The sequence below is a fragment of the Corythoichthys intestinalis genome, chromosome 10 (assembly GCF_030265065.1).
Source record: "Corythoichthys intestinalis isolate RoL2023-P3 chromosome 10, ASM3026506v1, whole genome shotgun sequence".
NCBI lineage: Eukaryota > Metazoa > Chordata > Actinopteri > Syngnathiformes > Syngnathidae > Corythoichthys > Corythoichthys intestinalis.
Genome location: NC_080404.1, coordinates 27,527,515 through 27,551,800, shown reverse-complemented (window position 1 = coordinate 27,551,800; position 24,286 = coordinate 27,527,515). Strand labels below are relative to the sequence as shown.

Below are 24,286 nucleotides of genomic sequence, written 5' to 3'. Positions count from 1 at the left end.
GTACGTGTATGTTGAAACCCGTTTAGTGTATGTCGAGTCATGAGATGAGACCAAAAAAAAAAAAAAAAAGTTGAAAAAGGCGCAACCTTTTACAACCATAAAAGTCAGTAGTAACATGTTCATGTGCTATTAAAGTGCAAGACTCACTTTGATACCCGTGCGCCCTTAAAACGTCCGTTCCCAACAATTGGGGGGATTTATAGCTTCCAAAAATCACTTAAAAATTTTATGATAGAAGAAAGAAAGTCCAATGCATCCACTTGTTTACCATTGACATAACAGAATGAGAGGTAACTTTTTGTGTGCCAAAGCTAATTTATTTAGTATAAATCATTGGTTCCAATTAACGTCGATAGACGTTCAAACCATGTGAACTAGAAAAGGCTGGCAGCGAATGATGTTAATAAAGACATTCAGTGGTCGTAGGCCTGGGCAATAAAACGAATGAATCTGTATTTTTCACAGCTAATTTTACCCCCCCCCCCCCCCCCAAAAAAAAATTGATGCTTTTTTGTTTTTGTTTTTTTTTGCCAAAATTGAAATTTAGCAAACAGTTATTCATTAAAATTATTCCTTGAGGAAGAATTGGTTTCTATTTGAAGTTATTACTTTGTATTTGGGGGCTGACAGCACAGATAGGGGGAGAGAAAAAGACAATTTAAGACAGAACTTTTTGCACTTTAGGTACATTACTGTTGTTCAACATTTAACATTTTTCTAAAACTTTTGCGCTCTCTCTTCATTCTTAAAGAATTGGGGGTTAAAAACTTTTTGGCCCAGCCCTAAGTGCTTGTACGTTTTAGGATAATTTGAGAATTTTCTCATGTAAAGTGGATGCCGGGCAACCCTTGGAGTACAGTTTTACAGTATGTTTAAAAGGTGTTTTCAATGTTTTGGGAGCATGTAGGAGGCGCATTTTAAGGCTTATTTGTATAAATTGTGTGTTTATTGCAGACTTTCAGCAAGGGGTTCACTTTTCTGGATGTACAGTAGGTCTGGGCGATCTGGTCAAACAAGATCACAATTTTTTTTGTTCACATCAGATCTCAATTGCTCTGACGATTTTTTTTTTAAACTTGGGTTTTGCAACGAGTACTTTTTATACAATCGCATCTTCAATTGTATATTAACAGAAGCTAGCAGGCATTCGAAGAACAAAGTATTTAGTGCACAATATGTTTACTTTTACAGTTGAACTCACGTGGAGTGTAATAAACTGTTTGAAAACCAGCAACTTTAAATATGATCACCTAGATTGAGCCATTTCTTTTGTTTTTTCGATCTTCAATCTTAAAATCGCCCAGCCATGGCATACAGTTTGAGGATTTTTAGAAAGGTTGTTCAAATCTACGCCAGGCAGGTATGGGTCCCTAACGGGAGTTTACTTTTATGCCATTATGAGCAATTTCTCCAGAATGAAAAGCTCAAAGGCAGTTGGGAAGCAGCGCTTTAAGGAGCCGACACGGGAATCTACTTCCAGAGTTCCTGCGAGCTGTCCTCTATGGCCCAGTCCCTGACATTAGGCAGCGCCAGCGGCTCGCTTTTGACCGACAGCGAGTTGACCAGCTCGCAGTGGAACTTGCGGATATGGCGGTAGAGGTCTCCCGACTGCGTGAAGCGTCGCTCGCACCACTTGCAGGCGTGCGGCTTCTCGCGCGTGTGCACCACGGCGTGGCGGCTCAGGTTGTGCGAGTACTGGAAGCTCTTGCCGCAGGTGGCACACGTGTAGGGCTTCTCGCCCGAATGCGTGCGTTCGTGGCGCTTGAGCGTGTACATGCAGGAGAAGGTCTTGCTGCAGATGGTGCACGTGGGCACGTTGACGTCGCCGCCGGCCGGCTTGGCACGCACGCCCTCCTGCTCGCGGAAGTGCGAGCTCAGGTGCAGCTGGAGGATGTGCGGGGACGGGAACACTTTGTTGCACAGCGGGCACATGAAGATCTGAGTGTGCGGCGTTGCCAGCATGTTAGACACGTAGGGAAGAAGGGCGCCGTCCGCGCCGCCCGCCGCCGCCTCGGCCGGAACGTCCTCGCCGGGCCGCTTGTCCTCGCGCTCCAGCTCGGAAGCCAGCGAGGCCTCGCGCAGGGCCGACAGGTGCGCCTCCAGGCCCAGGCGCCGCTGCGCCGACAGGGGGCCGCCCACACCTCGCTGCCCCGTCACCTTGCCGCTGTGCTCCATCTCATAGTCCGCGCCGCCCGCATCGTCGTCCTCGTCCGATGCCGCGCCCCTCTCCACTTTCACCCTCACGGGCAGGGGGCTCCGGAGACCGTCTGGTGGGGAGTCGCTGCCGAAGTAGTTTGAGTGGTGGTTGACGCCGGGCGAGGGTTTGACGGACAAGTCCAGCACGCAGTCCACAACGTCGCCTGCCACCCGACCGTGTTGCCCTCGCTGCGACTTGAGGGAGAGGGACCCGGTGGAGCTGGACGGGCTCCCGGCGGGGGACGCGGCTTTGACTTCTGCTTCCCCGCGGCACGGGCTGGCGAGCGTGGGCGCCGCGGGCGTCCCCGGCCGCTCGGCGGATGAAGTTCTCAGCCACGGCGCCCCTACCTCCGTCTCGTCCTCCTCGTCACTAGTGTCGGCAGCGGCGGGGCGGCCGGCCGAGCCGTCCGAGAGGCTGTCGGCCTTGTCGGAGCAGCCGGAGGTGGCGCCGTCGTCCTCCCTCCGCGTGCTGTCCGCCTCGGTGGCCGTGGCTTTGCGCTTGAGCCGCTTCTTGCACACCTTGACGATGTCGTACATGTGCAGGTAGGAGGCTGCGGCCAGCACGTCCTCCACTGGCAGGTCCTGGAAACGCAGCTTGCCCTCGTACATGAACTCCAGCAGCAGCGAGAAAGCCGGCGCCGTTACGATGTCGCTGTTCAGGTGCACCACGTCGCGCTTGTCCAGCTGGTCCTTGTAGAAGAGGTGGAAGTACATGCTGCACGATGCCAGGACGGCGCGGTGCGCACGGAACTGCGCCTCTCCTACCAGCACTGTGGAGTCGCACAGGAAGCCCTGGTGCCGCTGCTCGCTCAGACACTGGAGCAAATGTCGGCTGTGGTCGGGGAACTCCATCCTGCTGTCCTCATAACCTTGATGAAAAACAGGGAGAAAACAGAGTTTTGTGACTGGACTTAGATGGCAATGACATCATAACTGACCCTTTGTAGATCACTCATTGCTTGTCATTGACGCTGCTAGACTTCAAAATCATTTTGAATAGGAGGGGTGACTGAACGTCCATACATTCGCCCCTCCCAGTCAAAATGGACTGGACGTCTAGCACCATTAAAAGCACTCAAAATGTGCGTTCACAGCAAGTTCAAGTTCAAATAAATTGGGTGTATATCGTCATATTGTATCGTCAATTGCAGGCAGTGAGTTAAATACTATGAAATTAAATAAAAAAATTTAGAAATCTGTTATTAGGGGCCATAACAAAAGTGTATATGTTTTTAATCCATTTAATTTCAATAACTTTGTTTCGAGTACAATTTTATTAATTCATAGTTTTATTTATTCGTTAAAATGTTATGTAAAAATAATGATTAAAAATAATAATTATAAAATAATAAATGTACACCAAATTTTAATATTGTGGTTCTTACATCACCTAAAATGAGATGTCCACGCATGTGGACGCACGGTCTTTATGGTGTTAAGTGTTTTTTAAATAACCAAAAATAGTAATTTTACCTAAAAGGGGTTAAAAAGGGCATTAAACATAGGAAGCAGTCACAAAGCATGCATGTACTGCAAGAAGTTGCCAAGAACTAAAAAGATTTTAGTTGGTTATTAAGGAAAGTGAGTTCAATTTTGCTGTATTTTATTTCAAATTCACCAAAAATCCAACGTGCCTTAATTCTTGTCGTTAAATGACAATATGAGAAATTTAAATTCAAAAAGTGGGAAAAAATTATTCGGCACTCTATTAGCAACACTGGAGATTGACTTCTCACGAAATTAAAATATGGTGTCATGTAATATTTCTGTTTCAGTTCAAAAACTCAAATTGTTAGTCCCATGCGAGTACGTCTCCATAAATTAAAATATTGCAGAAAAAAATTATCTTTTTCCCCGAATCTTTTTGTTAAGCGTACCTAGAACACACCACAGAACACCATGAACAATATATAACAACATCACACAAAATTGCTTTCATTGGCAAAACGGACCTGTGCTTCTGTCATCCAGTTCCACACGCATACTCTCTGATATGCATAATTATATCAAGTCAACAATCAGTGAGCAAAATTTGAATATTACATGAAAGCAATCAAAATGATCTTTAACCTACAAAAAGGTAGTTTCACCATTCCAATTTTGTGCCATTTTTCATACAGCAAAGTGAACAGATGCATTCCTTGAAACTCTCCGAGCTGATCTCCAAAAGCGGCGCATGCAGTGTTGTAAAGTGAGCGAGCGCAGTAGTGCTGCATCTTTCTTTGCTGCCTCCTCTGCCTGCACTCTGGACCGTCGCTGCTCCTACGCTGGTTATTTTTATGAAGCCACTTTGGCCTGGCCCGTCACGGCCCTTTTAGGTAACCGGCTTTCCAACAAACACACCTACCTAACCGCCACCTCCGCACGCGGCTGGAGAAAAAAACGTGCCACCCCCCCCTCTACTTATACAAAGACCCACCTGTTAACCACGTCGCTTTGTCCCGCCTGAGAAAATACATGCCGCTCGCTTTTCTGCCTCTGCTCGTTAGCCCAAACAGTTAAATGGCCTCATTTGAATGAAGCCTCCGCGAGAATGGATGAGTGTGTGTGGTGTGTGTGCCACTTTTAATGAGGGGCAGGGGAGGGTGTGTGTAATGGGGGGGGGGGGGGGGGGGCTTACAGGGACAAGGGTGAACTAGCCCCTCCTCTACACACGCTCTTAGACGCGGTCTTACGAGAAAAACCTCCGCGCATCCTCCTCTCAGTGTTGCCAGATTAGGCGGGTTCCTGCCCAATTTGGGCCACTCTCAAAGACTCCGGGGTAGGAAAGAAACGCGGATTGATCAAATTTGGGCTACTTTTTGACGAAATTTCAGTAGTTTCGAAGGAATTGTTTTGATTCGTTTTAACAGTTAAACTTGTATGTTTACACCTTGAAGTTCGGCTACGGGGTTTGCTTGCAGCAGCATCTTCTTTGCTTAAATTATAACGTACTGAGACTACTGAATTGGGATTTTGGCGCCTCACAACGCGCGAGCTGTGAACTACATATAATTTCTGATTTGCAGGTACAAAGTCAAATTCAACAAAATTAAATCGAAAAATGATAACATTAAAATACCATGCGCTAAAATTTTTGGGTTTCGTTCCATATTCTGCTGCATTTCGAATAGTTTCCTTGTGTCAGGTGGATTTGCTTCTACTTTTGACTCCAATCGCAATAGAAAAACTTTTACCAGAATGCGTTTTAGAATCATTCTCGCAAAGTTGTACTTCGACAGTGGTTTTTATTGACAAACGTGTATGTTCGATCATGAATAAACATACATTATTAATAATTGCGTTTCTGGAAACAAAAGTTTTAGGGAGTTAGTTTAGTTAGATTATCCTTTTAAAAAAAAACTACATCTCCCATGATGCTTATCGGCAAAACCGCAACGATTCCACCCCATTGATGTCCCCCCGCACTATTGACTTATTTTGTTCTTGTTATAATACAAAAATATACATGGAGTTTTATGAGGAAAACCTTATATTTTGAACGGGAAGTTGTAAATTTGAGCTTTTTTTGATTGAACTGGGCGGGTTTTACGGTGTGATTAGGTTGGAGACCGTCTTTCCTATCTGGCAACCCTGACGCGGTCTTACGAGAAAAACCTTTGCACAGCCTCCTCCTCCTCTGCCCGCAAGAAGAAGATTTACAATACAATCACTGTAAGTGCCCTCCTCGTCACAGCATCAATCCTAATCCTTAAGATGCCTAAAAATAAAGACGCCGGAGAGAGCGAGGCACGGACCGGGCCGGGCCCGAACCGGGGAGGGGGGTCCGAGACGGGCGGCCGGGGAGGGAGGGACGAGGAAGGCGGGGAGGGCTTAGCCACATCTGATCCAGCTGACGGGGGCCATATGGCAGCTGCTAGCCAGATAAAGAGATTAAGACTAGGAGCGAGTGCGATTACAGCTGTCTAGCCAATTCAGGCAGCGCAAATCTGCAACTTCTAAATTAGTCTCCTCTGCGACGCGCACACACAAGGGCGCTTTCCAGTCATTTTAAAGTCACATGCTTGGGTTGAAATAACCTCGCTCACGGCTCATTCAAATGTTTTAACCCTAAAATAATACAATGCAGTATCAGTTGAACTCATTGGCTGCCAGGGACGACTATAGAAGTCTGATCCATTTGAACAAATGTTTATTCGCTGCCAGCCCTTCCAATTCAAATGGATTGGACGTCTAATATTGACAAACTAAATTGAAGCGCCAAGTGAAATGGCACCGAAAGAGTTAAAGGAGAAGGAATTGTATTACACATGCTTCTTTCTAATCTGTGCTCAGGATAAAAAGAAAATGATTTATTCCATTTTGTTCATTACAATTCAAATTAATGAATCAAATGATTTGAACAGTGGTAAAGCAATTTACTAAAGAACCCAAACTTAACAAATAAAAACGAGCTCTGTAAGATTTAAAACTTGTCAGAACTGTCAGATAACGACAATGAATTTCTAGTCGAGCAGCAGCCGAACATTTCTGACGCGCTCATTCAGTTCTAACTCTTTAGGTGAAATGAAATAATCCAGTCTCTGATCGACACTGGAGCTGCAACAGCAACAACGCGAGCATTTAAAATCCAAATGTAACTATTGAGATGAAATAATCCATCTTCTACTCCTCACTGGCAGCGGCTAAGAGTGTGAAAGTAACAGCAGTCATTTACAAAGCTGTCTTAATTTCTCATTAACACTAGACCAACAATTACACTAACAAAATTTACAAATTATAAAGTCGCTCTGACAGTTTAGCATCAGAAAATGCAATCGGCTCTTCTCGTGTACACTTCACCAACACGAACACTACTTCAAATGTGTTCATCTAAACTGAATTCAAAACGTTCCTACTTCTCGACTACATTCAAACCACTATCCATCTCAACTTTAAAGTAACTAGGGAACTTAAAGACTTGAAAATTCCCGCTGGCCAGCTCTCTCTCTGTCACACATGCCCGCGTGTCATAGGAGACGATACCTGCAGCGGTCCGCATCAACTCGATTAAGTCCACTGTGGCTGAGGAGCTCGCGCTCTGGCTCCTGCTCGTCCTCTCGCCTCGCCTCGCCTCGCTTGTGAGCGGCTCGCCAGCCAAGACGCGCGAGGAGGAAAAAATAAAAAAGCTGGCTGTTCAAACTGCGAGGGACAGATGCAAAGTGGCGGAGATGTTGGAGGGGGGACCAGATACCACCTCCCGCCTCCTCCTCTTGCCCGCTACTAACCGCCACGCACACACACAGAGTACTAACTCTCCCAGGCTGCCTCACAATAAAGGGCCAGGGAGGGGGGAGGCAGCGGGGGAGGGGTGGTGGGTGGATGGCAGCCTGTCAGCTGCTCTGACATCATCCTCAGATGGAGATGCTACCTCCAGCTGTGCTCTTTCTACAGCCATATGCTGCCTCCTCTACACTCCTGCCACCAGACTCCTCTTTCATTTCAACCAACAACTTTGTCGCCCCCCCATATCCCCCTTGTCTCCCCTCTCTTTCTTTCACTGGCTGGGTGGGAGAAACAGCCAGCGAGTAACAGCAGCAGCAGTTCATTTTATAGTGAGAAAACAAAACAAAAAAACTAAACCCATAAAGACCTGGTATTCACGTACAGTATGTGGAAATATCATTTTTGGTCATGTCGGCCACAATATTAACAATTGAAGCCCAGAAAACTTGCAAACCCTAGTGGCAGAGAATCGCATCGGCGGCGCCCCATGTTTTGGGAAAATTCGATAAATCAAAATGTTAAGCTGACAGGAATTTTGAGGTTATGACAATTATGGTTAATTAAAAGCCAACTAACTTAATCAAAGAGTCTTACAAAAAGGAACAGTCTTGAAATAGTTTTCACAAACAAATAAAAATAGAATGCAATTCAGTGCAATGGCAGAGAGTTGGGACAATTTTGTTTACATATCAACCATGAGATGTCCCCAATATGCTCTCAAAGGTATCACCAGATGCGTTCATGACCCAAAAATTTTTTTATTTTTATTTTTTTTTCAAACTACTGCTGCAACGATTAATCGATTAACTCGAGTATTCGATTAGAAGAAAAATATTCGAATTAAATTTTGCTGCTTCGAGTATTCGTTTAATTAAAAGAGGTGTTGTAATGGTTTGTTTTGAAAGAGTTTGCATTTAGTTTTATTAATTTGGGTGGATACACTGCCCACTACTCTGCCTCATTTCACATGGCTTAATGCAGCTGCTCCCTGTTAAGACCAACATAAGCTAAGTTTTTGTTTGAGCTAATATTGTTTTTTTTTAATGCATTCGTAATTTTGTTTAAAGGTATATTTGGCTGTTTTTGTGGGAATATGTGTTTGAACTATTTCTTATAATATTATATTGTAAAAAAAAAAAAAAAAGCGTTGGCATTTTACAGCATTTAAGCTAGCGGACATTTGTCATTTAAGTTAGCCAACTTTTTTTTTTTTTTTTTAAATACCGTTTGAGGCTCAGGTCAGGTATTTTAATTTTTTATGTTCCTTACCCGATTACTCGATTATTCGGACTAACTAGTTCATCAATTAATCGACTACTAAAATAATCGATAGCTGCAGCCCTATTTCAAACCTTATAGTACCATATTGGCTGGAATATAAGACGGCCCTGATTATAAGACGACCCCCCTCTTTTTCAAGAGTTTTTGAACACCAAATAATTTTTATACAGAAAATAATTACATTACATCTGAAAAATGATTATAACAGTATATTTGATAGAAAAAGCATGTTATTTTGCCTCATTCAAATCTTATTATCTAAACATTTAAATATGTAAACTAAAGTGCAATCACATTTGTAAATGAATTGCTTCTGGTTTTTGAAATGCAAATAGAACAATCTATTGTGATAAAACAACAAAATTGCAATAACTGCATTAACCATCAAAGTGAAGTCTAACTAACTGTAGTCTTGAAAGAAATCTGAATAAGGAAAAAACATTGCAATAAAATAATGCAAACTGCTTAAACTTGAGAGTAGCTGAGATCTGTCATGACAGAACATCGCTTCAATGATATCTGGCGCCATCTAGTGTCGTAAATGGGTATAATGTCTAGACCGCGAATATAAGACAACCCCCACTTTTTCAGTCAGAATTCAATGCAAAAAACACCGTCTTATATTCGGGCCAGTACAGTAATTAATGCATTGCCTGACTTGGACGGCAATTGAAGTTCAATTCTTTTAAACTTGAGGGACTGGTGGCAAAAGTTAATCTTTTAATGCCATTGACGGCACTAGACGTCCAATCTGTTTTGGCTGGGATGGGGCGATCTCCCAGCACAAATAGATCGGACGTCTTGCTTTGTCAACGGTAGCCAATGAGTTAAATGAGTATCAAAAAGTGACCAAATAATCAAAAACAATTTGTTTTTGCTGCCCCTCACCCTACACAAAAGGCACATTTGCAACTGACAGACGCACGCAACTGATATTGTTTTCCACTTTTTCACGCTTCGGCGAAGCTGCCTCTGGTCTTGTGTTCACTCATTCATTCATTCGTCCATCTCTCCCACCCGCCCGCCCTCTGACAATCTACGATACGAGGGAACAAAAGAAAACAAACACTCTTTAAGAAGTCTAATGAGGAGAATTTTTTGGGATTATCAACACTGCCTTAATGAAAGAGTGCATGTGAATTGTCAGGAATATAAACCTAACTCTTACATTTTGTTTTTCTCCCTTTATAGCAATGACATTAACCTAATGTTTACCATCCAAAAGTTTCAGAAGCAGACGTAAAACCCTGTCAATATTCACTTCAATACTAACTATTTCATTTCAAATACGCAAAATGAACCATTTTTATTACTAAGTACAGAAAGTTTCTTAACAAACATCATACTTACAGTGATACCTAGACTCAGGATTTCAATTTGTTCTGTTAATAAACTCAATTGGTGCTTATCAAATAGGTAATGATTACAGGGGTGTGACAAAATATCAAAATGGGGATATATCGTGATACTTTTATCACAAAAGGTTATCGATATGTTCCTGCCAAGAATCGAGATATCATATTTAAAAAGTGTCGATGTCTAAACAAAAAAAAATAAAAAGGAACCAACAAGTTGCTACCAAAATCTTCCACCATAATAGTGTCTCACTTAACTCTAAGGCTGCATTGGCAGTAGGGCTGGGCATCGTTTGAAATTAACCATTCCGGTTCCGATTCCACGTTTCGATTACAGTTCCAAACGATTCTCGATTCCGATTCTTTTAAGAGGCAGGGTCAAAAAAAGAGGCAGGGTAAAAAAATGTGTGGTTTATATTAAAGTTTTAACGTCTCGATTTTTTTAATTATATGAACTTCTCACAGGGCTAATTTTAACTTGCATGTAAATATCAGTCTTTGAACTGTAAACTTTTAACACTCGCGGTCAAGGCATCGAAACATAGAATCGAAATTTAAAAATTCGAACGATTCCGGGTGCACGACGCCGAATCCATTTAGACTGGGAACGTTCGTTCATTCGAAACCACAGCATTCACAGTCATTCTGTCTGATTTTCAGGGCATTTACAGGTCATTTCCTGTTGAGTTTGAGTCACTGCCTATTCACTTGGGTGATTAGCAGGTCACTTCCTGTTCTGTAACTCAAAATTAACAGGAAGTGACCTGTAAAATACCCTAAAATCAACAGGAAGTAATTGAAAATCAACAGGTAAATGACCTTCAATAGCCCAAAATTACCTCATGGCCTGGAATTGGCTGCCACTGACAGCCATAGACGTTCAATCCGTTTGAAGTGGGAGGGATGGCAGCGAATGAACGAATGTTCATTCGCTGCCACCCTCCCACTTTAAATGGATTGGACGTCTACTTGTGATAAACTCACTCCAATTCACAGCTGAAGCTTGTTTTTCTGTTTATTAGTTTTTTGTAGAATATTTGAGAATGATTTCCTGACCAATGTCTCGATAATCATTGTATCGCCATATCGTCAGATCATCGTTATCGTGAGCTTTGTAACACGTATCGTATCGTGAGGAACCAAGAGGTTCCCACTCCTACTGGATTATGTGCAAATGCTCGTGTCTGAAGCGATATCTCAAATTTAGCCTCGCTACACAAAAACACTCTGAAAGCTAGCAGGTTGGTGCCCTCATAAGTCAATGTAGCATTTAGTAGCACCTTAAAAAGGGAAAATTTGACCCGCGATTAGATACGATTGAGAAAAGTAGGGAACACAGTGAACACCATTTATTCTTGAAATGATTCTGCAGTCTGCACCTACTCAGATTCTCCTGCAGAACCTTATTAAAACTATTCGCAGAAAACACACCTACACACACAAATCCATACTACTGTGACTATAGAGTGAATACCATAATTTTTGACTCAAGTAGTATGGTAACTGGAATTTTAAGAGTAATTAGGAATGATAATTTCAAAATGAAATCACAGCGTTTTAGGAACATGGTTAAGTATGAACTATTAGACCTGGTGTTAATCATTTTTCCTTCACATGAACCTGCTTTTTTGCCTTCAAATTTACTGTTTCTCTTTCCTCCTGAATTACTGTACATGCATACTCCTTAGCCATGTTTGCACTTTACCTTTAAAATTTTCCCAAGCCGGTATTTTTGCACCTGAATTTGAGTCCGAATCACCTGATTTTGAGGATATATCGATACAGAGTACAAATCTAATATCTGGGCAAAGTATTAGAGAGAAAAAAATGACATCCAAATGTAAAACACTTCCATATTGTATACATTATCACTCTTGCATGATGTCCTACAACAACCACCACCATTTCCGGCTGTGTTTCAATGTTGCGTAGGACAAAACATACATCTTTTGGTTTGTTTTGACAATATCTGTGTATAGCTTCGTCATTATGTTGCAGTCTAGCCCTTCAAAATTAAAAATAAATTAACACATATTAAAAACCTGATCTGATATTGACGTGATCAGGCCTGATTTCCGATCACGTGATTGTATCAGAGGCCTCTCTATTGACCAGAAATATATTGTTGTATTGATAAGTCAAAACCATTTTGTTTATGTATTTTAACATGATTTGCCGCCACTACCAGGCTTTGAAAGTTTCCTCGGGGAAACCCTGGGTACCAGTAGGTAAACAAGTTATCTAAAAATAAATATGTCAGCAATTTTACTTTCAAGTTCACACATAAAAACTTTGTCAAAAAAAGTTCCTGGAATCACATATATACAGTATTCCTAGTTCCTAAACTCAGGGTCGGTTGCTAAGGGAACCCTGTTTAAAGGCATGGACGACATCAAAATAGGTGTGATGTTGGTCTTGTGGATCTTTCTAGGAGCACTGTACATGAAGGTGTGGCATAGAAGCTGGGAATGTGTGTTATGACCTAAGGGTGTTGACATCTCAGGAGAAAACTTTGAGTTTTCTAGAAAATTATCTTTTGTAAACATTAGTTCTAGCCCTTTTTTGGCACAAATCCTATAAATTGGCCTGGCATGGCGAAAAAAACAAACACACTAAACCCATTACTTCTCCATAAATTATAAAAGCTCTGGTATGACTTTAAATCTGTCATCTCTTGTCAGTGAATCACTTGGCGCGCAGCATCTCTAGTAGGAGTGGGAACCTCTTGATACCTCACGATATGATATGCGATAAAAAAAAGCTCACGATAACGATGATCTGACGATATGGCTATACAACAATTATCGATACATTGGTCAGGAAATAATTCTAGGATATTCTACAAACAACTAATAAACAGAAAAACAAGCTTCTGCATTGAATTAGATAGTTTATCACTAGTAGACGTCCAATCCATTTGAACTGGGAGGGTGGCTGCCATCCCTCCCGCTTCAAACTGATTGAACGTCTATGGCCGGTAGTGGCAGCTAATGCCAGGCAATGAGGTAATTTTGGGCCATTTAAGGTCATTTACCTGTTAATTTTCAGTTACTTCCTGTTGATTTTCGGGTATTTCATGGGTCACTTCCTGTTTATTTTGAGTTACAGAACAGGAAGTGACCTGGGAATCACCCAAATTAATAGGCAGTAACTCAAACTCAATAAGAAATGACCTGTAAATGCCCTAAAATGAATCGCAAGTGACCTGTAAATGCCCTGAAAATCGGACAGAATGACTGAATGCTCTGGTTTCGAATGAACGAACGTTCCCAGTCTAAATGGATTGGGCGTCGTGCACCTTCAATGCAGCCTAAGAGTTAACTGAGACACTATTATGGAAGATTTTGGTAGCAACTTGTTGGTTCTTTTTTATTTTTGGACATTGACACCTTTTTAAAACGTTATCTTGATTCTTGACGGAAGCATATCGATAAACTTTTGGGACACAAACTATCACGATATATCACCATTTCGATATTTTGTCACACCCCGAATCTCTAGCTTCCAGCAATGGATAAAGATGTTTAAAGTTTATTGAATTATTATCAACCATTGACAGTGCTACACGTCCAATCTTTTTATACTGAGAGAAGCTGGCAGCTCTCCCTGTCAAAATGGATTGGACTTCTAGCGCCGTCAATGGCACTGAAACATGAGCTTTCATAGCCAGTCTTCCCAGTTTAAATGAATTTGACATCTCTCGCCATCATTGGAAGATAACAATGATAATGAGGTGCTGGGGGTGATCAATAATAGGAATGGGAACCTCTTGGTACCTCACGATACGATACGATTTGTGATACAAAGCTCACGATAACAATCTGAAGATATGGCGATACAACAATTATCGATACATTGATCGGAAAATCATTCTAGGATATTCTACAAACAACTAATAAACAGAAAAAACAAGCGTCTGCTGTGTATTGGATTGATTTTATCACTAGTAGACGTCTAATCCATTTGAACTGTGAGGGTGGCAGCGAATGAACATTCGTTCATTCCCTGCCATCCCTCCCACTTCAAACGGATTGAACGTCTATGGGCGGTAGTGGCAGCTAATGCCAGGCAATGAGGTAATTTTGGGCCATTTAAGGTCATTTACCTGTTAATTTTCATTTACTTCCTGTTGTTTTTGGGGTATTTCATGGGTCACTTCCTGTTTATTTTGAGTTACAGAACAGGAAGCGACCTGGGATTCACCCAAATGAATAGGCAGTGATTCAAACTCAACAGAAAATGAACTGCAAATGCGCTAAAATGAAAAACAAGTGACCTGTAAATGCCCTGAAAATGGACAGAATGACTGTGAATGCTCTAATTTCAAAAGAACGAACGTTCCCAATCCAAATGGATTGGGCGTCGAGCACCGTCAATGCAGCCTGAGAGTTAACTGAGACACTATTATGGTTAAAGAGTTTGGTAGCAACTTGTTAGTTCCTTTTTATTTATTTTAGACATTGACACCTTTTCAAAACGATATCTCGATTCTTAGCAGGAGCATATCAATAACCTTTTGGGATACAAAGTATCACGATATATCATAGGGGTGTGACAAAATATCAAAATGGTGATAAAAATTGCCAAAAATTGAGATATCGTTTTAAAAAGGTGTCAATGTCTAAATAAATAAAAAAATAAAAAGGAACCAACAAGTTGCTACCAAAATCTTCCACCATAATAGTGTCTAATTTAACTCTAAGGCTGCATTGACGGTGCACGACGCCCAATCCTTTTAGACTGGGGGTTTTCAGGGCATTTACAGGTCACTTGCGGTTCATTTTAGGGCATTTATAGGTCATTTCCTGTTGAGTTTGAGTCTCTGCCTATTCACTTGGGTGATTCCCAGGTCACTTCCTGTTCTGTAACTCAAAATCAACAGGAAGTGACCCATAAAATACCCCAAAATCAACAGGAAGTAACTGAAGATGAACAGGTAAATGACCTTAAATGGCCCAAAATGACCTCATTGCCTGGCATTGGCTGCCACTGACGGCCATAGACGTTGAAATCCGTTTGAAGTGGGAGGGATGGGAGCCTGCCACCCTCCCATTTCAAATGGATTGGACGTCTACTAGTGATAAACTCATTCCAATTCACAGCAGAAGCTTGTTTTTCTGTTTATTAGTTGTTGGTCAGAAAATCATTCTAGGATATTCTACAAATGTATCAATAATCGTTGTATCGCCATATCGTCAGATAGTTATCGTGAGCTTTGTATCGCAAATCGTATCGTACCGTGAGGTACCAAGAGGTTCCCACTCCTAATATATCACCATTTCGATATTTTGTCACACCCCTAATCAATCATGTAAGAAAACGGATGGATTGATGAAGTGTGAAAATGAAATCACCCCCGTTTGATACACTTGATAAACTTTTTAGATTCAAATGTTTCACTTTAATTAACACTGCAGGTGGCCAGCTTTAAAGTCAGAGGAATAAATTGGCAGTGTAAAAACTAGCGCATGTGTAATGGTGATCAATGCATTTTTAACAAGTTCTCGGTTACGTTTATAGTTTTTTAGGACTGTGGAGAACATATAAAGAAGACAGCCAGGTCGAAGGAGGCACGTCGGGTCAGCAGAAAAGCTAGCTACGAGGGGCTAAAAGTGCAGGCGAGCGTCGAAAGAAAACATGTGTCTGAAGCTATGTCCTCCATAGGACTTTCCTTCCTTCCTTTAGGCCTCGCTGCTATGACAACAGCTGCTAAAAAGGCGAGCTAACACAACACAGTCATGCTAAGGATAAGGAAGCTACTTTTTACTCGCTCCCCCAAGCCCTCTACACTCGCCGTATGAGAAGCACCACTTACAGGCAGCACGCTCCGACGTCCCCCGCGGAATCCTCCTCGTCTTTTGCCCTCTTCCCCCTTATGCCGACTTTGTGTTCCTTTCCATTACAGGACTCTGCGGCGGCCAGATGTTTCCGAGCTGTTGCTGCCTCCCTGCCTGCTGTTTTCTCCCCACACAACAGCTCACAACTCGGGCTGGGACTTGACTGGCAAGGCTGGGAGCCAATGGTGGAGGGTCGACAAGAAGCCCGAGTAGAGCGTGGTAATATGTCTTCTTCGCCTTCGTTCTTCGTCGGTCGGCGGACGTTGACAACGGCCAGGCAGCAAGGAGCACATATCGAGAGGGGCAGGGAAAGCCAAGCGGCTCGGCTGAACCGACTGGTTGGGCGACTGTGTGAGAGGAGGACAGCTAGTGCAGACTGGAGAGAGGGAGAGAGAGTTGGGGTGCCCGCACAGTGCATCATGGGTAGTGTAGTCCGGTTCGAGCGAGCAGGTGCACTGCCTTTACACCGCACCATGGGCAAAATAATAAACACCACATATTCATGATACATGATTGGTTACACGTGTACTGTATATCCCCGTGGTGCCAAGTGGAAAAAAAAATCATAATCTCTAGCAACAGTTTTCTGGGTACACATTGCTAAACAGTACCCACAGTATAATAAAGTGTAATCACAGATTACTAACCTGTAGATACAGATCAGTAAACTGTATCCACACAGATTACGAAACTGTAGGCAGAGATCCCTAAAGTGTGTGTGTGTGTGGGGGGGGCGGATTAATAATCTGTACCCACATTTTCATAATCTGTAACTACGGGGGTGCCAGGGTGGGAAAAAAAATCATAGCTAACGTGTACCCACAGTTTAGTAATCTCTGGGTACAGTTTACTAATGTGTACCCCCAGTTTACTAAACTGTACCCACAGTTTAGTAATCTGTACCCACAGATTTGTAAACTGTGGGCACAGATTTGTAAACTGTGGGTACAGATTACTAAATTGTACCCACATATTAGTAAACTGTAGCCTGGTACTCCAGACTCACAGCTGTTCCAGCTATTGAGTCTGGCCACCATTAAGCGGATAAAATTTCCAGGGCGGAGCAAGCCACAGCAAACAGACAGCGGAGTGGACCAATCAGCGACAGGCGGGACGAGGGACTTGCGCGCAGAAGTAAACATACGAGGAGAGTGGAGTTTATTCAACATGGCTAGCGCGAGACAGACTGTTGTCAATGACTTGTGTCTATGTGTTTTTGGTCATTTAAAACTGATTTTACCGTGGATTGGAACATATTCTCGGCTCTCCTGTTCGCCATCTGTGTTGTTGTGGAGACGACTTCCGACGCGGAAGAGTGACGTTGCTCGTTAAGAACACGTCACGCAAATAAACAAATCTGATTTGTCGATTGATTTTGTACCTGCTCGAGAGGCCGTTAATGGGCTGGGTCCCAGACTATTCTCTCAGTGTTTGAAAAACACAGAACAGTCTGGCCGTGTCAGGCAAAGTAAACTGTGGGTACAGATTAGCTACAATTTTTTTTCTACCCTGGCACCCGGGGGGCTCCATATGTAACCACAGTTTACCGATATGAAAAATGTTTTTCTACCTTGCACCAGGGGGATTCCGTATAAACGTAATTGTGATGATGATTTTTTTTTTTCCTTTCAGTAGTAGTAGGATATATGGTATTACAGACAGTATACAGAGATCAATTGAAATCCAATTCATTTAAACTAGTATGACTGACTGTAACATCTGGCGAATGAACACTGTCAACCCTCCCAGTCCAAATAGATTGGACATCCAGCAACGTCAATGGCGGCCAATGAGTTAAATAGTTTTTTTTTTTTTAAATGAAGTTAAAAAAACATGAACGAGTAATAATAATTCTTGTCATGAAGATACCCTGATTTGATATTGTAGTGACTCCTATATTATTTGTAATCAATTAGTTTTAAACATAAATCAAATATTTAACTTTCCGAGGGGGCTGCGTACAGGAAGTGGTATAGCTACCCAATGCATCATGGGTAGTTCATGGCTTGTGTAGTCTTATCTGGAGTGACAGTGGAGCAGGTGCACCACCTTAAAAGCACCAAACACACCAACAAACACCAAAAGATGTTCTTTGTATCAATAACACAGGCCAAAATCACTTGAAAACAGATAATTATTAATTTATATTAATAATTCACAAAGCAAGTTCATTAATAATTGTGATTGTTTTAATATTTAAGTATTTTCTGTTATTTAACAAATTATTAAAGCCATATAAGATAACCCGATCAAAACAAAGATTTAGCAATGCTAGTAATGACTACGTAAATATAATTGATTATGATGATTATATTTTTAAAAAATTCCTTGAAAAAATGGAAAATAAATGGAAAGAGCGCGACTGCCTACCCATAGTGATGAAAATAGATTTAAACCAAAGTACATAAATACAATATGAACTGGAAAAAAAAAATGTCGACCGCTTCAATGAAAGCAAATTTGAATTTGATCTCCCTCAAGGGATCAGTCATAATAAACTTAATCTTAATCTTAAAATATCTTCAAATCTTATGGTACACCTGCACATTCCAACAGAATTTTACAGCAATAATGAATATTATCTTGGTGGCAGCCATGCATGAAAATTTAAATCACTCTCATGCCAGATGACACAAATGGTGTTAGCCCACTCTACTTTTTAAGTAATTAGCCAAAAATAACCAGAAGAAATCACAGTTATACATTGCAGCCATGAAAGTGAAGTACCAAAAACTGCCCCTTTCCTTGAAAAGAGCAACACAGTAGCTATCCTGTGTATGATTGTTTGTATGATACAAGGTACACAATCATGAAAGCTTGTTAACAATACAAGACTTCACAAGTATTTCACTTCCAAAAAAGTTCAGATTTCCTGTCAGGTGCTAAAAACGTGGTGGTGACCTTGAGCATCAGGCAGACACTAGCAAAAACAGCAATTAATATTAAAGAGATTTTTTTCCCCTTCAAAAGAGGTCTGTTTTATGGGTCACTGGGACAGGCACCTTGGTGGAACGTCTGTCCAGCGGGGAGACGGACACGTCCCACGTCCTGCGTGGGCTAAAGGCGTCCTAGTAAACTAATTGGCGTCACTAATAGGCGGCTAATGAATTGACATGATGCGGTGTCATAGCCGTGGTACTTGTTAAAATGCAAATGAATGACGACCCTGTTGTTGCCTGTCAATTTTCCGGGCCTCCACTTTAGCAGCGTGGTGGGACAATGAGGCCCTTGTGTGTGTGGATGTGCACTCAGGCATACACACACACACATGCAGGGAGGGGAATGCACATGGAACAAGTGGGAACTTCCCAAAGCATTTCACGCTGCATATTTTTCTGTTTGTATCTATTTTAGCCTAGACTTTGAAAGACAATCTTCATATAAAGCAGTAGGCTGTTTCTCTTGACTCCATCACAAGATTCAGAATGTGGGTTTACTTTGACCGACAGTACACCTCTTTACCTCTGGAGGTCGTTGTAGAATCCATGTAGCTCAGTCAAATACTTTATGATAGGCCGTTTGAGTCAAAGGAGCAATTATTCATTCACTTATTTCCGTACAGCTTATCTATTCAATATTAAAGATAGCTAACCTAAGGGGCAAGAAGTGGTACGTTTTTTGTCCCTGCGATTAGGATAGTTCAGGATACTAGTAGAACAACTTTGTCATTTTAGCAATGTTTTTCACCCCCAACTAGAACTACTTTTGTCCTGAAGAAATTCCGTACTGAATGCATCTGTACATTTGTCATTTCAAACTGTAGTGTTCGATTACAGTAAGTTCATTATGTCAATAATGGATTAACATAATACTATCGTCACCACACACAGCTAGATGTTGACTGCCTATGCAGTGGGATGTAAAAGTATCTGAACCTTTTGGAATTTCCCACATTTCTGCATAAAATCACCATCAAATAAGATCTGATCTTTGTCAAAATCACACAGATCAAAAAACAGTGTCTACTTTAACTAAAACCACCGAAACATTGAAAGGTTTTCATATTTTAATGAGGATAGTATCCAAACAATGACAGAAGGAGAAAAAAATAAGTGAGTGAAGCATCACATTTAATATTTTGTGCCCCCCCCCCTTTGGCAGCAATAACTTCAACCAGACACTTCCTGTAGCTGCAAATCAGTCTGACACATCGATCAGGACTAATCTTGACCCATCCTTCTCTACAAAACTGCTGTAGTTCAGTCAGATTTCTGGGATGTCTGGCATGAATCGCTGTCTTTAGGTCATGCCACAGCATCTCAATGGGGTTTAAATCTGGACTTTGACTTGGCCACTCCAAAAACGTGTATTATGTTCTTCTGAAATCATTCTGAAGTTGATTTACCTCTGTGTTTTGGATCGTTGTCTTGATGCAGCATCCATCCTCTTTTTAGCTTGAACTGTCTGACAGACGGCCTCAGGTTTTTCTGCAAAACATCCTGACAAACTTTTGAATTCATTCTTCCATTAATGATTGCAAGTTGTCCAGGCCCTGAGGTAGCAAAACAGCCTCAAATCATGATGCTCCCTACGGCATGCTTCACGGTGGGGATGAGGTGTTGCTGTTGGTGAGCTGCTCCATTTTTCCTCCAGACAGGAGCTTGTGTGTTATTCCCAAACAATTCAACTTTGGTGTCATCATTCCACAAAATATTTTGCCAAAACTTCTGTGGAGTGTCCAAGTGCGAAGATTAAACAAGCAACAATGTTTTTTTTAGACAGCTGTGGCTTCCTCCGTAGAGTCCTCCCATGGACACCATTCTTGGCCATAGTTTTACATATAGTTGATGTGTGCACAGAGATACTGGACTGTTCCAGTGATTTCTGTAAGTCTTTAGAACTTAGCAGACACTCTTGAGTTCTTTTTTACCTCTCTGAGTACTCTGGGCTGAACTCTTAGCGTCATCTTTGGTATACAGCCACTCCTTGTGAGAGAAGCAACAGTGCTAAACTCTTTACATTTGTAGACAATTTCTCTGACTGTCGATTAATGACCAGCCAGACTTTTAAAGATGGTTTTGCATCCTTTCCCAGCTTGATGCAAATCAACAATCCTTGATCGCAGGTCTTCAGACAGCTCTTCTGACCGAGCCATGATGCACATCAGACAATGCTTTTCATCAAGACATTTCCTAACAGGTGTTTGTTTTAATAGTAGGCAGGGCAGCTTTAAACCATTCATCAGTGATTGGGCCCACAGCTGACTCAAAGTTTTTGGTAAAAATTGGTTTCAATTGCTCTTTAAGTCTCCTTAGTTCACTTACTTGTTTTCCCCCTATGTCATTGTTTGCATGGTATCCTCATTAAAATATGAAAACCTATAAATGTTTGGGTGGTTTTAGTTAAAGCAGACACTGTGTTTTCATCTGTGTGATTTTGACAAAGATCAGATCACATTTGATAGTTATTTTATGCAGAAATGGGAGTAATTCCAAAAGGTTCAGATACTTTTTCATACCACTGTATATGAAAAGATTTAGAGAAGAAAGTGGGCTGAAGACAAGGAAAACAAAAATGCAGAGGAAAAAATGGCAATCGGACCATCTGTCCCCACTGTAACAACTTAAACATTAATTTTTATTTTTCTCTCCCTCATTCAGGAAGTGCTCATTATGTGTACACCAATGAAAAGACTGCATTACATCCAGCTCTACCTCCTTGTATCCTATCATGCCGCTATGAACTACTTATTCATAGCTGTCAAGTCTCACCGTTTTGGCCGGACACTACCGTATTTTATGACTCTTTCCCGCCATCCTCCTATATGACTATTTTCCTGTAATTTAAAAAAAAAAAAAAAAAAAAAAAACATGCCTCTGCTCTTAACTGCTTATTGATTTTAAAGTAGGATCGGCGTTCCAGAAATAATGAGCATAGAAGAAGAAGGGAGAGCGAGCAAAGAAAGGGAAGGCAGGTTACCTGATGTTCAGAAAAAGATAATTTGTTGGGTGGCTTCATCCACCTGTCTTTGGAGCCTTCAAAAAAAGTGTCCTAGGAATGGCAACATCAAGAGTCAGTCTGCACTTCGCCATTAACTTGGGGAGAGAATTTGACTAAGCGCTACCGAGCAAACGAGCCATGAAGAAAGACGGTCCATTCCCCACAACGGTACCGAGTTGAAGATACCGTTGCCCAAAACGAGCAGAGGTAACAACTGTCACTGGCCACGTAAGAAATGCCACTTGCTGTAGCCTGGGTGGCAATTGTCACAAGGTTAGTGCCAACAGCGGGAACAAACCTGAAACAACACAGGAGGAATGGATGTAAAGAGGGAGAAGGCATTCCTGAAAATGGGACCACAAATTTACTTTCCGAAAGAGGAGCAGGATGGGGCACAGTGATGTTCACAACATTTAACATCAAGAAAGGTAGGCCTATCAGATTATGATCACCCAACTAATTAGTAAGCTTTTAATGAGTAGATACTTTATCTTGTACTTCCAAAAATATAAGGGATACTGGAGCTTGGTTGGGGCGGTGTGTCAGGTCACAGCGAGTGCTGGAAAATGTCCTTATTTTCAATTCCAAAACAAATATGCTTATTGCATACTGACAAAGTGGAGAAACTGATTTGTGTGTCAATAATTAGACACATTTTCCATTGTTCCCTATGACAAAAAAGTAGTTGATTGTTTATTATCTGTCAAACTGCCTTCCAAATAACCATTTTTTGGTGAAAAGTAAAATTGTAAAAGTGCTTGTTATTCTAGCAAACAGTGGGAGGACGTGCTCGTACCGCAGCATTTGTAGGCGGTCTGGAAGGCGGCCATTTTATTTCTGGGCATAAAATATTCATGAACTATCAATGGCGGCCCATCTGACTGGCTGGGGAACAGATGTTCATGCTCACAGAGCCTCTAGAGGTGCAGCATCTGGCCATTTCACCACTCTGTGTGTATGGTTGAGCGTGTGTGTGCACATGCGTGAATGTAGATTGGATTTATAAGTCTACACACCCTTGTTTAAATTTCAGGTTTTTGTGATATACTGTAAAAGAAAAACAAAATGTAAAAATCCCTTCACAAAAATTGTCATCAATTAACCCGTTATAGGGCACTCATTTAACTCATTTGATGCCATGAAGGCGCTAGAAGTCCAAACCATTTTGACTGGGCAATGATCAATCTATATTGAAACATAGAATTTAATATTAACTCTGATAAACTTTCTTTTTTTTTTTAAGAAAAGAGTCACATTTTGTGGCTGCAACGCGTTCCAAAACAGCTTTATTTTAACGTAATGAGCACTTTCTAATAGCAGTTAGTATTAGCACAAAACTTTTCAGCCGACATTACATGTTTTAATGTTTACTGGTAATTCATTTTTAACACAGCCACATCCCCAGTTAAGTTTGTTTTTCATTGACCTTCTTGAAAAGTTATCTTTTTTAAATTAAGCTGCACAAAGTTTATAGGTTGAGCTTTTAAACAGGGTTCTGCCAACTTAAGAGCTGTGTGTTCATGTTTGTGAACATGAGTGCATTTGCGTATACAGTGGGGCAAATAAGCATTTAGTCAGCCACCAATTGTGCAAGTTCTCCTACTTGAAAAGATTAGAGAGGCCTGTATTTGTCAACATGGGTAAACCTCAACCACGAGAGACAGAATGTGGGGGAAAAAACAGAAAATAACATTGTTTGATTTTTAAAGAATTTATTTCCAAATTAGAGTGGAAAATAAGTATTTGGTCACCTACAAACAAGCAAGATTTCTAGCTGTCAAAGAGGTCTAACTTCTTCTAACGAGGTCTAACGAGGCTCCACTTGTTACCTGTATTAATGGCACCTGTTTTAACTCATTATTGGTATAAAAGAAACCTGTCCACAATATCAGTCAGTCACACTCCAAACTCCACTATGGCCAAGACCAAAGAGCTGTCGAAGGACACCAGAGACAAAATTGTAGACCTGCACCAGGCTGGAAATACTGAATCTGCAATAGGTAAAACGCTTGGTGTAAAGAAATCAACTGTGGGAGCAATTATTAGAAAATGGAAGACATACAAGACCACTGATAATCTCTCTCGGCGAGGGGCTTCATGCAAGAGCTCATCCCGTGGCGTCAAAATGATAACAAGAACGGTGAGCAAAAATCCTAGAACCACACGGGGGGACCTAGTGAATGACCTACAGAGAGCTGGGACCACAGTAACAAAGGCTACTATCAGTAACACAATGTGCCGCCAGGGACTCAAATCCTGCACTGCCAGACGTGTCCCCCTGCTGAAGCCAGTACACGTCCAAGCCCGTCCACGGTTCGCTAGAGAGCATTTGGATGATCCAGAAGAGGACTGGGAGAATGTGTTATGGTCAGATGAAACCAAATAGAACTTTTTGGTAGAAACACAGGTTCTTGTGTTTGGAGGGGAAAGAATACTGAATTGCATCCAAAGAACACCATACCCACTGTGAAG

At 41.6% G+C, this 24,286-nt stretch overlaps 1 protein-coding gene across 3 annotated transcripts; it reads right to left on the bottom strand.

Annotated features, from left to right (window-relative positions):
* Positions 1–480: 480 nt before the first annotated feature.
* Positions 481–16,259, bottom strand: zbtb18 (zinc finger and BTB domain containing 18). Of its 3 annotated transcripts, none has more exons than XM_057848825.1 (2): positions 15,853–16,259; positions 481–3,065 (listed from the first exon to the last, which is right to left on the bottom strand). In XM_057848825.1, the coding sequence occupies exon 2, from the start codon at positions 3,046–3,048 to the stop codon at positions 1,471–1,473; it is 1,578 nt and encodes a 525-aa protein (XP_057704808.1). In that variant the 5' UTR covers positions 3,049–3,065; positions 15,853–16,259; the 3' UTR covers positions 481–1,470. The 3 variants fall into 3 exon arrangements, with proteins under 3 accessions (XP_057704808.1, XP_057704807.1, XP_057704806.1); XM_057848824.1 differs by lacking the exon at positions 15,853–16,259 and adding an exon at positions 7,162–7,401; XM_057848823.1 differs by lacking the exon at positions 15,853–16,259 and adding an exon at positions 4,616–4,775.
* Positions 16,260–24,286: the final 8,027 nt, after the last annotated feature.

Coding starts and splice junctions, on each gene's coding strand:
- zbtb18 (XM_057848823.1), bottom strand. CDS start 4,655: ATGTATTTTCTCAGGCGGGACAAAGCGACGTGGTTAACAG. Junction 3,066..4,615: donor CAAAGCGACGTGGTTAACAG/GTGGGTCTTTGT, acceptor TTTTTCATCAAG/GTTATGAGGACAGCAGGATG.